Here is a 16,177-nt window from a genome sequence, read left to right on the forward strand (position 1 = left end):
GGCTCTGGAGGCATTGAGTGGGGTCGACTTCTCTGAAACCCACGGCGGAAGTGATTTCTGTTCTGGGACCCTAGGAGGGAGGGGTCTTTGGTCCCTTCGCTCCCAGGGCTGTCTGTAGGGCTCAAGCCTTCTGCCTTTCCGGCCTCCTTTCCTCCGGGCTTTCCCCTTATCTGCCACTCCTTTGGCGAACCTGCTCGTCATCAAGGCATCATCCTGCCTTATGTATTTATTTGCCCTCTTCATCAGCTTGGCCAATGAGGTAGGGGGCTTCCTACTCAACGAGCCAAAGAACTCGGGTGAAGTCATCCCTTTCTGCATGGCCTCCACTGCTCTACCCTCATCCAGCTCGGAAATCTGCAAGGCCTCCGTATTGAAACGGACAACGTATTCCCTGAGCGATTCATCCCTTCTCTGCCTGACTGTCTCTAGATAACTTGTTTTTCTGTCTGCAGGCACCCCGGCAATGAACCGACTGATGAAGCGAGTGGCCAGATCTCCAAAGCTTCTGATGCTTCCGGTCTCAAGGCTGTTAAACCATGCCCGTGCTGGCCCCGAGAGCGTCGTTGGGAACACCTTGCACATCAAGGCATCTAATAAAGTCTGCAGTTCCATGAAAGTTTTATAGTTCAAGACGTGCTCCCGGGGGTTCCCAGCTCCGCCATATGTGGCCATAAACGGCATCATAATGTTTTTGGGAACGATCTCCTGCTGCACCCACGTCGAGAAGGGTGAAGAGGTGGGCAGGAGAGTTTGATTCTGATCTTTCGTTCCCAACTCGGCCAAGAGTTGCTCTCTCATCTTTTGTAGCTTTCGGTCTACACTCTCCTCCTCCTGCCTGGGTTTCCTCTCCCGGCAGTACTCCTCTTCCTCCGCTTCGCTTCTCGTCCGCTTGGTTGTTCCGACAAAATAACTGTCGGCCTCATTATTCTCAATCATTTCCCTCACCTTCCTTCCATGAACTCAAGCTTCCGGCTCTTCCTCTTCTCCGGCTCTTCTTCCCCCGTCTCCGGTTTTTCGGCTGACGGTTTGGAGATGGTTGAAGGTAGGCTGAGGTTCATTGGTCCGGGGCTCTTCTACCACCGGCAACACATTTATTGGGGTACTGAGGCCCCGTTGTTGCATCATCTGTCCTAGCCAGTGGGCAGTGTTTTGTAATTGAAGGGCGATGGTTTGTAGGTCTTGATTGAACAAGGCAGTGGCGGGCACATTCCCTGCCAGGCTTTGCGAGGGGTTGAAAGAGATGGGTGGTTGATTGGTTGGAGTTGTTGGACTGGAAAAAGAGAACTGTTGCCCCTCTTGGGCAGAGCTCAGGTCATTGGGAGTGTTAAGATTGTTGTTTTCATTGTGGTTAGCCATCGTGGATCTCAGTGGGTGTGTTTAGAGTGAAACTCCGGTGACGAAAAGGTCTCCTTCGTTCCCACAGACGGCGCCAATTGATGATCTGAGATCCAGAAAGTAGAGTTTTACAGGGGTTTTGTGAACTTAGAAAAAGCTTTTTCTTCAGAGGAGAGCATTCCTCCTTTTATCTGTTTTCATTGTCTGTCAGTGACGTATAACGGTCTGGCTTCTATTAGGCCACCTGTCTCTGCCATACTGATACGATCGTACGAGGATATCAGATCCCTACCCCATGCGTAACGGCCTCTGATTCCCCCCGGACGCGCATGCAGATGGACCCACAAGACAGATGGGTTGATCCCCTTCCTGATTCCGAACTAGGCCTGAAGATAGGATTAAAGCTGAGCCCAGATAGGATCTGTTTGATGGGCCGTATGGACTGAGTCGGTCTGATTGAGAAAGATAACTGAAGCCCGGTCTTAAAGCTGAGCGGACCGGACCAGGTTCATGCGGGAGACTTGAAAGCCTCCAAATAATGAGCTGATACCATGGGCCTGACCCATACTGGAGTGAAGAAATCCGGCGGTGATCAATATTCTTTTTAATAAAAAAATAAGCAACTGTATTGTTTTGGGAGGACGAGGATATTGTAATTTGTAAATCACCAAAAATGTATAGTTATGGGGAGTGAGGTGGTTGGTCAGAAGTACAACCAACCCGCCGCATAAAAATCTAATTATCGCCGCTTTCGATTTCGAATTCCAAAGTTCTTACAAATCTCCGGTCTGTCTGTCTCGCTTCTCGAAGTCTTACTTCCCCTTAATTCCTTCTTCGTTCTCGCGGTGCCAGTCTCTAAGAGCCAACAGATAAAACCAATATTCACTTCCCCAATATTCACAGTTTCTAAAAATGGAGTCAAGAAAGCAGCCGCTGATTATTACAGACAAAACTCAAATGAGAAATTGGTCTAGGTCCGCGAGATCTCAAGGCAAGACCATAGCCCTTGTACCCACTATGGGTTACCTCCATCAAGGTCACTTATCACTCGTCAAAGAAGCTCACAATCACGCCAATTTAATTGTAGTATCAATCTATGTAAATCCAGGTCAGTTCTCTCCCTCTGAGGATCTCTCCACATACCCATCTGATTTTCATGGCGATATCCTCAAGCTCGTGACAATCCCTGGTGGTGTGGATGTTGTTTTCCATCCCCATAATCTTTACGACTATAGAACTGATAATGAAAACAAGAATTACAGTGTTGATTGTAGTAATAGTTGCAAGAATTTAGAGGGTGAAGGTGTGGTATCGTGTGTGGAGGAAAAGGGGACGGGACATGAGACATGGGTGAGAGTGGAGAGATTAGAGAAGGGTCTGTGTGGGAAGAGTAGGCCGGTGTTCTTTAGAGGAGTTGCTACTATTGTCACCAAGTTGTTTAATATAGTGGAGCCTGATTTTGCTGTGTTTGGGAAGAAGGATTACCAGCAGTGGAGAATTATTCAGCGAATGGTGAGAATTAATTTGATCCTTTTCTCCTTCACCAATTGATTTTGTTCTGGATAGAATGAAAATTGGGAAATGCTTCCATTTTTTGGAAAAAGGATCAATTGTTTCTCTGATGATTGTTCAATCCTTCTTGCATGTTTTCAGATGCATAGGGACTAAATTGGGAAATGCTTCCATTTTTTGGAAAACGGATGAATTGTTTATCAGATGATTGTTCAATTCTTCTTTTCATGTTTTCAGATGCCCAGGACTAATTTTGAACGTTTTGGATTAAAATCAGACAATTTGCTTCTATTTGTTCTGCAAGCTAAGAGGATCCCTAGATGCTTTATATTTATATTCTGCAAGATGTTTGCATACGCGTAGAAACTTGTTGAACTTTATTCAATCTACAAAATTTTTATATAACAAATGCTAATGCATTCAAATTGAATTCACAAATCTAGTGACATGATTCATTAATCAAGTTGTTAAGCCTAGTGCTGGTGCAGCTTTCAGCTTTAAAGAGTTTAAGTTTTTGGTGTGCTTTACTTTGGTTTGTTTTTCTTGTGAAGTTTACACTTAGTGTTCCTTTATTACATTTGTGGAATTCTTGTTTTATTGGTTTATTCTTTGGTTGAATTTCTGCAGGTTCGTGATCTTGATTTTTCAATAAGAATAATAGGTTCTGAAGTAATGCGTGAAACTGATGGTCTTGCAATGAGTTCGCGAAATGTGCATCTTTCTGCTGAAGAAAGGGAAAAGGTCCTACCAATCGTACTTGTAACTTCAAATTTTCACAAATTACCAACTGATCTATTGCAGATAGTTTCACCACCTGCTGGAGAAATCTTGTATTCCTGTTTGTTCCTCAATTATGATTCTAGCTAAAGAATAATATATATATAATAAAAGAAATCCTTCTGATTTTACTCTTAACTGCAGAACTTGGCTATTCAAATGAATATGTACTGTTTACAGCACAAAATTTGCTTCCCTTTTTTTTTTCCCGATGCAAACTAGCCAACATTTGATTCTCTCTCACTTTTTGGAGTGTATAAGTTCTACCATTAGCATATACGTCTTATTTGAAGTGCTGGTCACACCTAAATATCCAAAGTAACTAAAGAAGTGTGTACTCTTTACTTGATACAAGTCTCTGTAATTGAAATTATAAACTCATCTTCTATCTGTCCTGCAGGCTTTGTCTATAAACAGATCATTGTTGAAAGCTAAATCATGTGCAGAAAAGGGCCAAAGAAATTGTAGAGAGTTAAGAAACTTGGTCATCCAAGCAATAGATGAAGCTGGAGGAAAAGTTGATTATGCTGAGGTGAGAAACATCTTCCTTTGCGAAATTTATTTATGTTTATTTTTATATCTTGGAGATCTATACTACAATAGTTCGATATAATATGTTTGTTCGACATATAACATAGTTTTCTCCCTTTGGCTTTCTGAAACTACTTGAATTTTGTCCAGTGACTCTTCCCATAACACCCGTTGGAAAAACCATTATTGTCCTACTTTATTGTGAAATCTGATCCAATGCCCTGAAGAGTGAAGACCCAATTTTTTACCTCTGCCATATATGCTTGTGGAACCTTTCCTTTATTGTTTTTTGTTTGTCATACGTCGGTTCATATTAGATAATATAATAAGAATCTAACATCTATATCAATTACAAAACTGTTCTTGCTGCGTAGATTGTAGACCAAGAAAGTTTGGAGGCTGCAGAAGAGATTAAGAGCCCTGTTGTATTCTGTGTTGCTGCCTGGTTTGGGAAAGTCAGGCTGATAGATAATGTTGAAATCAACATGTGATGATTCTTTATGATTCCAACTCAAGACAAGCAGCATGAAATTTCTATTCTTGTTAATTGTCCACAAGTGACTCAAGAAACTATTCCTGGCAATGAGGGGATTTACTAGATTTAGTAAAAGAAATAGGGAGTAGATTAGATTCTTTCTTGTTGGTTGTTTTGAACGTTTCAGATTTAACTCATGCAACCTGAGAAGAGTGAGCTTAAAAAATTTTTCCAATGCTCATGAACTTGGCTTTAAGATGCAAGTGAATAACTTGTGTGAGAGGAGATTTGTGTTGCAATGGATAAGAACATTAAGATTCCTAACCAAAGTCCTCTTATTTTAGTGATGAGAAAAAATTGGTCGTAACTGAAATTGAACCTAGTTAATTTCAGTTTTTGGGTTAGATTCAGTTCAATTATTGTTTTTCAGGAATGATTTTTCATTTACTTTCTAAAATATAAAATTAATGGAAGTGATAAGCCAAAGAGTAAAAATATAAAACTTAGGCCAATTGGAAAACTTAAGCCATAAACGAAGCTGAATTATTCGATTTGACTCATAGTTCGGTTTCATTCAATTAATATTCTTTAGCTTCAGTTTGATTATATTGTTTTTTAGTTTAAATTTTTGGTTATCAAAAGTTAAATTCAGAATTGGACAGACGCGCCGGCCTAAGATAGTATTTCAATTACGTACACCTTAATAACTCGTCTACTGCTGCTAGTTGCGAATTTGAAATGCACAAGTTTAATGGATAATAATAATCACTGAAATGGAGCAATCCTATGAGCAATGAGCTAATGATAGTTCCATCAAATTGAATTTTCCTGAAGAGCGGCTTAGAAAAGCTCATACTCTAGCCATTGATTAAAATTAAAAAATATTTTCACCATTGATTAAAAAGTTAATACTCATATCAGCAGTGCTTGCTTTCTTTAACCTGTCCCTTTTTCTAAAATTAATTGCATCTCCAAAAGTACTAGAGAGAAAAAGAAAAAAAGAAAAAAAAACAAATCCTTGGCAATCCTACTTCCCAGAGAGGGGACTGACTTCTTGGAAAGGACCGGCGTCAGATTTTGAAGCTCGAGAGCAACAATTAGAATAAAAAATAAAGGAACTCGGGTCATAGGCGGGTTTTTGTCACGGCTTAATACCTCTAAAAAACAATGAATTCACCTGAAACATGATGCAATATCTGTGATGCCTTTATCTTCTTTCAAATTAATTCGATTGGCATTCATCAGCCGAAATAAGAGTGACAACAAAATCATACAAGGAATGACAAACTTCCACACATCATCAAAAGAATTCAAAAACACTAACTATACATGCAGTTCTCACGATATAGACTATAGCTGAAAGTGGCAACACAAAGAAAGTATCATACGTAAATCATCACCGCTGAAACTAGTTGCATTTGAAGCCTTTACAAACGGACAATACTATGATGAGAATCAAAGCAATCAAGATGCCCAGTACTATCAGCTTAATTTTCATGTTTTGGAACCACATTTTCCTCCTCATTTTGGTTCCCTGTTGTCTAAAATCTTGCGCCTGCAATAACAGAATAATTCAATCTGTCAAAGGAAAGAGAGCCATGCCAACAAATTAAGAACAAACTAACAGCGCTAAATTCCATACTAGTTGGGATCAGTTATATGACTTTTTTAGTCATTCAACTCTGTTTGAAAACAATTACACGTCAATATCTAAACATTGTAAATCTTTTGATACCATTCCCTTATGTCATTTTAGGTCTTTCCCCTTTTATTTTTCTCTCCTTCCATCACTAACTTGTCAAACTTCCACATTGGGGCATTCAATGCTTTATGTTAGACATGACCAAAGCAGCTTAAACGACCTTCACTCATTTTATTTGCTATATAATTTGGTCATTCTTAATCTTGTCCATCATTGAATTATCACACGTCATAACCTCCACATTTCTACCACTCATTTTGTAGGTATGTTGTACCACAAGAAAGTAATAAGAAATGGCCAATGTAATTGAAAATCAATCCCAATAAATATTCACTTTTTCAGAGTTGTTAGTTTTTTTTTTTTTTTTCCCTTTTTAAGTTATTAAAGAGAGAGAGACAGAGAGAGAGAGAGAGAGAGAGAGAAGAGGAGAGGGCACCCACACATGTGCCAAGAAACTAGTGATCCTAATCATGCCTGATTACCAGGTCTTACCCCACTATTGCTACGTTTATGAATGGAAGAAAAGTTTACCATCAGAAGTATCAGATTTCTGGAACCTCATTTCAATTGGCAAGTTAAAATTTTGAAAATGGCGGCATCTCATGCTTTGGGAAAAGAAAAGCTTGATGAATTGAGGAAATAATATCACAAAACTGAATTATTTAGGCCTGCAGCATTATCTTCATGCTTTGATGCAAACATATTTGCTGTTCAAATATGGTATGCAAGTTGCTTAATTGTGGCGTACCCAACATGTGTAGGTATATTTTCTTCACTGAAAGGATTGAGCTAGTCAGCCCCTTCACTATCCAGACACCTGCTCTATAATCCATTTCCAATTAAGCTAAAAAAACACCTAATTTTTTTGGGGGGAATAGGCCAAAAGACATTCACCCACTAACCTGGGAGCGTAGATTTTCAGTTTTGTCAACCAGAAGCTCAATTTTCTCTCCTCGGTCAAGAACCTGTGGAACAAAATTTTATTAATCAACCTTACACAGCAAACACCATTTTTATGATCCATGACTGAAATACTAGCACACAGCACAAACCTTACACACTTAAAACAATAAAACTAAAACTTGCTCAAACCATACAGACAATGAAAACTTTGTTTTGCAGTTACATTTATGAACTGAAGCAGTAGTGCCTCACCTTCTCTATATTTTCCATCATAACCCCTTTGACTTCTGAAACCTGAGCTTTCACTTTAGCAAGCTTACTGACCTCCTCAGGATGATCCACACAATATTGCATTTGCTCTTTCAACTTGGGCCTATATCAAGGGACAGATTTGCAATATCAATATGATCTATAGAATACAAGCATGCCATGAGTTCCATATGTTGCTGAATGAAAGAAGTTACCCAAATTCCTTGTTCAGGCTATTAGCAACTGCTGTTGCAGCTTTTCCTCCACCATATCTATTGCTGAAATCCTCCTTGACCCGCTCAAGGAAGGCAATTGGAACCTGTCGGCCAACAGACTCAACTGCAACTACACAGTATGCTGCAAAATTTACAAAATTCAGTTAGTACAACCTAGAAATAGGACAACATCCAAAAAGGAGATCACATATTAAAATATTATGCAAGCATGGAGGATCCTATTCAGATAAGTGAATGAACTGAATCCTAACAGTTTCATCAAATATCACACAACAAATATATGTATTTCATCTCCAATATTTCTCCTCTTCATGTGCCAATTCTACCTTAGCTCTCTCCCCCACCCCCCAAAAGGAAAAAAAAGGGAGAAGGGTGGGGTTGTGGGGGGGTTGAGAAAAAAGAAGCAGACGTTAGTTTTTTAACATAAAATACTCGGTAGCCACTAAGATGATAATCGAAAAGGAGAACTCCAGCATACAAAGCCAAATATGTTGTCAAGTTGATGAAACCCTGGAATGGCAAGAAATAAGCAGATATTATTACTTAAAGTATTGCAGAAATGTAAAATTTTTTAATCACATATTCCATATACAGGTCTTGAACAAGACCCAAAACTGTTTGGACTGCAGTAGGGTTATCAATGGATAGAGTTCATTAGGCAGTACCCAGATGCTTATAATTTAAGTTCACGGATGCTTTCATCCAATCTTTGAAATGATAAGTAAACAAAATTTTCCAAGGACAGATTGATAGGAGTTGAGAATATTAGTTTCCCAGGATTTTATTTGGTGTTTCAGATTTTCATCGATTTCAATATTACTGACACTCAGACTTTCCTAGAGGCTAATCATCTTATGGATAAACCAACAAGTTTGACGATTTTATGCAGCTTGTACATCTTAAGTACAGGACTTCTCATAGCCCCATTCAGATAAGGCTTTTCTCATAACTGAACGATCGAGGGAACTCCTAATCAGAACTGGCTCCTTCCCGCCTAACCCTAAAAAGCACTTGCAGAAGTAAGCTTATACGAGTAAGCGCTAAAACCATCAGTTGGATAATTGACATAGAGAATTATCTAAATGAATCAATTTTGCAATTCCATTATCCAGGAGTGGCAATAATCCTTGTTTGAACAACAGTCCACCATAAAGCACGCACCTAGCTTGAGTGGGTCACTAATAATTTGAACTTTTTAAAATCATTTGTATAAATGCAAAATAATGGTGACTTCCCAAAAAAAGTAAAGACTTGATTAAAAATGTTTAAAAAAAAAAGTTAATCAAATGTGCCAAAATCAAAGTTGGCAAATTGAGAATCAAAATCCCAATTTTCTTCAATTGAGAATCAAATCGAATTGTAAGGTTCCGCACGGCTTTTGAAAAATCAATTGAAACTAATATGTATTTCCTATTAATTGCATTTTATATATATTCATACATACATATTCCAAATCATGTACCAAACATAAAATCAAAATGAACCTAATGACTTAGTTCTGGCCAGCCTCAAAATATCAAACTAGCAAGTCAAATTTGAAACAAAAATAACAAAAACTACATGGGCTGTTTGCCTTTTTTTCATTAATTTGTTGTACTTCTCTTGGGTTTTCTGTTTATCCACCCTTTTTATTTTTGAATTTGGCCATGTACTGCCCTTCTATTTATGAATCGATGAATCAACCGATTTGTGGTCCTCACGATTCACCGTGATTCTTGTCCAATTTTTTGCTACTTAGGATTCACCCACTGTTCGTATCATTAGGCTAATGACTCAATATGGATCGTATATGATTGTAACAACACTGGCAAAATATTTTAACAAGGAACTGTACATATATATATGTGTGTGTGTGTGTGTGTGTAGTCCCACATACCCATTATTTTAGCCACAGTGCCTAATTCGGCTACCTCATGTAAATATCCATTCTCCTCAATTTCTCTTTAAAACATTAAGATGAAACTCAAATTAAGATTTGGCCTATCAAGAGAAACTTTTCCCTTTTCAACTCATTTATAAAAGCTTTAGAAACCTGAATTACAATCATTTATCTGCAACAATTAAAGCCAAAAGTGAATAATAGTCACCAGATACGTTATGATTATTGCTTTTCATTCAAAACTAACCAAGCAAATCCAACAAACGTTGGAAAGTGTTAACATGCCAATGTATTTCCATATCTACAATATTTTTTCCTAATTAAGTTCTCATGGTCTTGAATATTTCCTAACTTCTTCCAAATTCCCAGCAAGCAAGCAAATAAGTTGAGCCAACAATCAGTCCCAACAAAAGAAAGTAAGTAGCTGCAGATCCTCCCTAATTATTTAGATGTAAAGACAACTCAAAATTGTATAATGTGGACGTGATAAAAACAAATTATTATATAGGTGATAAAATATCATCAGCATGGTTGAGACACTTTTCTTCAAAAACAAACAGAAAACCAAATAATTAGAGCTCCAACCCCATTATTTTCAGAGAGGCAGACGTGAAAAACTGAAGGTCATCGCACCAGCACAAGTGTCCTAGTACCCTATACCGACCTAATTCAGCAACTAAACCATTAATCAAATGAGCGTGTTCGTTTGTACAACCTTCAGCAGAATCAGAGGGAAAATAATAAGATCAACTGACAGCACACTTTTATCAGCTTAACCTAATATGCTATAACAATCACGGCTCAAAACATCTCCCAAAAACACACTAACCCCCGCAAATACGCACAGAAGCACGCAGATCAAATCATATGAAAAGAGATCACAAACGCAGTCAAGCACAGAGGGGAAACGGATCAGATCATAGAAAGAACTAAAGAGATAAAACAAACAGAATAAAACAAATTTTTTAAAAAAGGAGAAGAAGGTTAGAGGGGATACTAAAGCCGTTATCGACGAGGTAGTTGAAGGTGTGACCATCGCAGTTGTAGGTGAACTTGTTGTTGGTCGCCGGAAGTTTCTGAAGGCACTGAGCTGCTATGCTGGTGAAGTTTCCAGTAAACTCCGTGTACTCTGCCAATATCACCGTCCCTCGGGCCACAAAGCTGTAGATCAACGATTGCTGCCCCATCTACTCCGTCAACAAAACCCTAACGCTACAGAGGGAGAGAGAGGGAACTGATGAGCTCTTGCTGTCGCAGAGCAGAGATGAATCAAAGAAATGAGTGGCTTTATTGTGGAGAGAGAGAGAGAGTTCCCATCTCGCTTTGATTGGAGGCAAAGTAGCGAGGCGTAGGCTTGGCAAAGAATTGATTTGCTACCCTCCAATTTCTCAGTTAATAACGAAAATGCCACGCTCTTTTTCTTCAAGATGTGTCTACGTTTTTGAATTTGATAAATTGCAATTTAAGTTAAACTCATCTGCTCCCTAAATTCTGACTTGACTTTGATTTTTTTTTTTTATAAATTGATTTATTTAAATTATCTTTCTTTTTAAAAAAAATTAAGGGTATTAATTATTTTTTTATTTTATTTTATTTATGTAAAATGCAATTATTAGCTTTATAATTTTTTAAAATTTATTTTCTAATTAATTTTTTTTCTTATGAAATAAATTTTATCAAGCAACCACCCTTAGTAAAGTCATGAAACTACTTATATATAGAAAGAGAGATTCTGTATAAAGTTTTTTCTAATATAGTAAAATAAATTAATAAAAATTAAAATATCGAAATCTTTCTCGCTAATATTTTGTTTCTCTCCTTTTCTTTTCTGATTTTGACTTTCTTTAGGTTTATCATGATTTATTTTATAATAAAAATTTTAAATAATTTTTTATAAAATTATATAAAATAAATATATATAAGCCTTTTTTAATGATAATTTTATTCATTAATTTTTTAAATATATTCATATTTAATAATTTATAAAAATAATTTAATAGTAAAAATATGAATGAAAGGATGTTAAAAATACAATAAAATCTATTATTTAAACTAATTATACTTTTTCCCTTTCTTTTATATTTTTTTCATTTTTTATATATGATTAATATATAAATTAATTATTATAACTCTATTTAATTTTACTTTATTTTTAAAAATATAATTAAAAAATTAATAAAAAATATGTTTTTAATATGTATAAAAAATAAAATAACTAAAATTATGAGATAAATGTAATATATTTTTTTTAATTTATGTGAAAAAATAATAGAAAATACATTAAAATTAAGAAAAGGTTTTGCTAGAAAGGTCAAAGTTGTGGGAAGGTTCGCGTGAAAAAATAGGAAGAAAGTGCAAATCTTGTTCTAGAAGACAACGCCGGTTTTCATTTTCTATGATTTGCCGGAAGCTGCCTCCTTTTCTTTTCTTAATCTTCCTACAATTTATTTATTTATTTATTTACTATGCAAATAAGAATTGCATTAAATAAATCCTTTGGATTAAGGGAGTACAAAGAGAGAATCCATGTAAAACAAGATAAAAAGAAAAAAACATTCATATCCTCCTTCAATTTTTTTTTCTGATCTCATTATTATTATTATTATTTATAAACTCTTTCTTCCATTTCTATTCTATTAGCAATTTATTTTTAAATAATTTTACTTTCTTGTTATAATATATTAATATTTTTTTAATTAAATTTATTTGCAGTTGTTTTTTGAATGACATCAGTAGTAATATTTTAAAAAATATTTTAGAAGTAATTTATTTTTCATATAGAATTTATTATTTATTCTGTTTTTGTTAATTTTTTTACTTACAAATTAGAAGCGGAAGGAAAAGTCGATTTCAAAATATGATTTTTTGAAAAGAAAAAAAAACTTATTTGAAGTGAAATAGAAATGCATTTCTGTTTCTTAGTCTCTTTCTCACATTAGGAAAACCTTTTAGACCATTTGTATTGTTATTTAGCTTCATTTGTTTCATGTATTTAGAAAATATTCTTTAAAAAATAATTTATTTTCTTTTATTTAATTTTAATTTAAAAAATACAATATATTAACAAATTTATATTGAAACATTAATAATATTTTATCAAAATATATAAAATAACTCTATTTTTTGAAAAATAGTCATTGGAATTCTCAAACTTTATTTATAATTTTCTTGTATCTAACATTTTTTCTATTCTTTAGTACGAGATATTTTAGAAATACCTTTTGGTTTAGTTAAAATAAATTCTTTATATATATTATTTAAAAAACTAATAAAATATATTTGATTTAACAATAAATAAAACGGTAAGTCATCATAAATATGATGTAACATCATATGTTAAGTTGCTTGTGTATTGTTGAAGTTAGTTTTGTATTTTCCGAGAAAAGTTAGGAAATTGTGGTTAGTCTTTTTCCAGGAAATTTCACATGCAAGGTTGCGTTGTGCATTGGTGAACCACACAATCGAAGGCTCTGTTTTTTCTCATCGAATTTGGAAAAGTTGACATTTTTTTTGTCCTAAAATTGTTTGTTAGTACATTAACATATTATTATTAATCATTAAGTTTTATTTAATAATATTAAATTAATATTCTCAAACTTGAAACTTCAATTCTTAAATCAATGTGAGACTCAACGTTTCAAATTTATTAAATAAAATTTTTATTTTTATTTTTTTTTAACAAAAAAAATATATATAATATGCCTTTGAGCCATGGAATTGGGCTTCACTAGGAGCCCAAACTCCTATTGTATTGGGTTGCCTTGATGATAGATACCCTGAGGGGAGGTTAAGTGGAGGATTTGGGCCGACTGGACATTTTCCCATTTCTTCTTGCTCAAGTGCCTAGTGTCTAGGTTTGTTGATCTCCTTCCCGACAATACCTGCCTGGGTATGAGGTTTAAGGTTTTAGGCCATGGACCTATTCAGTTATGTTTTCTAGCAGGTGATGGAGAAAAATCTATACAGTGAGTTCCAAAGACAGGGTGGTTGTGATGTCATTTTCCACCAATTCAAAAACTCAAGTCTCATCTGAAAACGAATGCAGCACGGTGGCACGTGATGTTGAGTGTAATACGGTATTAGAAGCACGTGAATTGTCATGATTTCACAGGAGAGCCGTACTCTGGTGTGTTGGTTTTGGAAGGTAGTCCACATTAATTCAAATAAAAACAAAAATAATGGAGTGTTGGGTAAAGCTATGCAAAATTAAGTTTACATAAGAATAAATTTCATATTTATTAAATTAAATATTTATATATAAATTTTAGTATTCATAATTCTTTTATATAAATACTTATTTTACAGATATAAATGGGTGATTTGATAATTTTTTCTCTATTTTTATTAAAATTTAATATATTTATTAGTATTCTTAATTTGCATGCAAAAATCTTAAATACCATATAATAAAAAATAGAGAAAGTAATTTTTTTAATTTTTAAATAAGTATTATTTTATAATTTTAATACTCTATTAAATATTTTCTTTTATATTTATCCTTTAATAAATATAATATTTTTAAGAAAAAAAAAAAAAGCAGGAACAATAGTATAATACAAGAATTAATGATGGTGAGAGGGACCAAATTTATGTAAGCCAACCAAGAGTGAGGGAAGATCCAGCTCAGACCACTGCCATCCCTTATTTGTTGTTAAGCCCTAACTCATAACCGCACGTTAATTAGCAAAAAATATATTTAAAAAATAAATTACAGTATAATATTAGTATAAGATTTTGGTCCTTTGCTCTCCAGCTGTCACACGTTATTTTATGGCAGAGAGATATGAAATGTTAAGCTTACACGTGGGCTCACCAGAAACAATCGTATCTCCTCTTGACTTGAAAAGAAAAATTGGCAAGTTATTTTTTTTTAAATAAAAAATTTATTTTGAAGAAAAAAATTTCAAGAATAATTATTTTTTTAATTTTTAATTGTATTTAACATTAATATATATGTTTTCTTTTCTGTTTTTACCCTATGAAACTAAAGATGTTTACGTTTTATTTTTTTGTTAATTATATGAGAAATTATTAAAATATTATAAATTATATATTTATTAAATTATTTATACGTTTAACTTAATTTATAAGAGTAAACTTTATAATTATTTAAAATTTTAAATAATTATGTATTTATTGATGATAAACTCTTTAATATTTTTATTAATAAATAAGTATATACGCATTTTTATTGTTAAAAGTATTTAAAATAATACTAAATAAAATATGTGGTAAAATTTTAAAACTAAATGAGAAAAATATAATAATTTATTTAGTTCAACGAATTTATAAATTTAATAATTATAATTATCAAAATAAAAAATTAATTTTTTATCATATTTTTTTAACTTACAAGCTTATAAAATATTATAAATAAATAAATCAGTTTATTTTTATAATTTATAATTTAATTTGACCAATTTATGAATAAGATAAAAACCTCTTAATTATACAATAATTAAAACTTCACTAGATTTTGAAAATAATAGTTTAAAAATTTATTTGATTCCTTTAAAAAAAGTTTTTTTTAGAAAAAAATAAGTTTAAAAAGCATAGTCGTGATAAAAGGCGTATCACTCATATAGGAGACTCACATTCCCAATTCCCTACTCAAAGGAAAAAAAAAAAACAATAAAAAACAATAAGTTTAAAAACCTCTTAATTATACAATAATTAAAATTTTATTTTGAAATTTAAAATTATTATATTTCATTAATAATGAATATTTTGAAAATAATAACAATAAAAATATATTTTGATAAGTAATTAAAATAATTTTTTTGAAGAAATGTCTTGAAATAATGAGCCATATATATTTTTCCTTAATTTGAAAATGATATAGAAAAATATGTTAATGTAAAATTTTAATTGAAATATAAATTACTTTTCTTAAAAAATTATAGAAATATACTATTCCTTTATTATCTTTTTTTATGATCTAATGAAAAATTAAAAATTAAAAATATATAATAATAAAGTTATTTTCTTAAAAAAATTGACATAAAAAGAGTAAAAAAAATTATAATGGATTCAAATTTCAAAAGAAAAAAATAAAGAAGTAAAATTTTTTATTTACTTCTAACAATTATAACACTCACTAAATAAATTGATAATATATATATAAAATAATCAGAATTTATTTTTTTTTAATAAAAAAAATATTTAACTCCAAATAAATTTAACAATTATCAATAATGACATAATACAATTAATTCAATTAGTACATTTAGAAAGTTGAAAACAATAATTTTTAAACCCAGTAACTTAGAATTTTTTTTTTACCATTATCTTTTTCAAAATTAATAATTAAAATACGACAATTTCTCAAAATTTATTATATAATTATTGCATGATTATCGCCTAAATTATTCACTGTGAGCATCCATTAATCACGTAGACGGCGAAGAAATGAAGCAACAAGTTCTGTTTGCAGCATCCAATCATGTTTGACTATTAGATTCACCAACCAAATTAGTCAACCTCATGCTCATTGGATGACCACTTTCATTCATCATCCAATGTGGGCCTCTCATAAAATGGCTCCACCAGACCCACCAATAATAATATATGTTGAATTT

At 33.2% G+C, this 16,177-nt stretch overlaps 2 protein-coding genes across 2 annotated transcripts; one reads left to right on the plus strand and one right to left on the minus strand.

Moving 5' to 3' along the window:
- Positions 1–2,000: 2,000 nt before the first annotated feature.
- On the plus strand, positions 2,001–4,788 carry LOC110628136 (pantoate--beta-alanine ligase). Its single transcript, XM_021774644.2, has 4 exons — positions 2,001–2,847; positions 3,475–3,588; positions 4,025–4,156; positions 4,530–4,788. The coding sequence occupies exons 1-4, from the start codon at positions 2,248–2,250 to the stop codon at positions 4,644–4,646; spliced, it is 963 nt and encodes a 320-aa protein (XP_021630336.2). The 5' UTR covers positions 2,001–2,247; the 3' UTR covers positions 4,647–4,788.
- Positions 4,789–5,842: 1,054 nt separating this feature from the next.
- Positions 5,843–10,930, minus strand: LOC110628135 (putative vesicle-associated membrane protein 726). Its single transcript, XM_021774643.2, has 5 exons — positions 10,597–10,930; positions 7,700–7,841; positions 7,488–7,608; positions 7,235–7,297; positions 5,843–6,185 (listed from the first exon to the last, which is right to left on the minus strand). Exons 1-5 carry the CDS (start codon positions 10,784–10,786, stop codon positions 6,039–6,041), a joined length of 663 nt encoding a protein of 220 aa, XP_021630335.1. The 5' UTR covers positions 10,787–10,930; the 3' UTR covers positions 5,843–6,038.
- Between the last annotated feature and the right edge of the window lie 5,247 nt (positions 10,931–16,177).

The sequence above is a fragment of the Manihot esculenta genome, chromosome 12 (genome assembly GCF_001659605.2).
Source record: "Manihot esculenta cultivar AM560-2 chromosome 12, M.esculenta_v8, whole genome shotgun sequence".
NCBI classification, from domain to species: domain Eukaryota; kingdom Viridiplantae; phylum Streptophyta; class Magnoliopsida; order Malpighiales; family Euphorbiaceae; genus Manihot; species Manihot esculenta.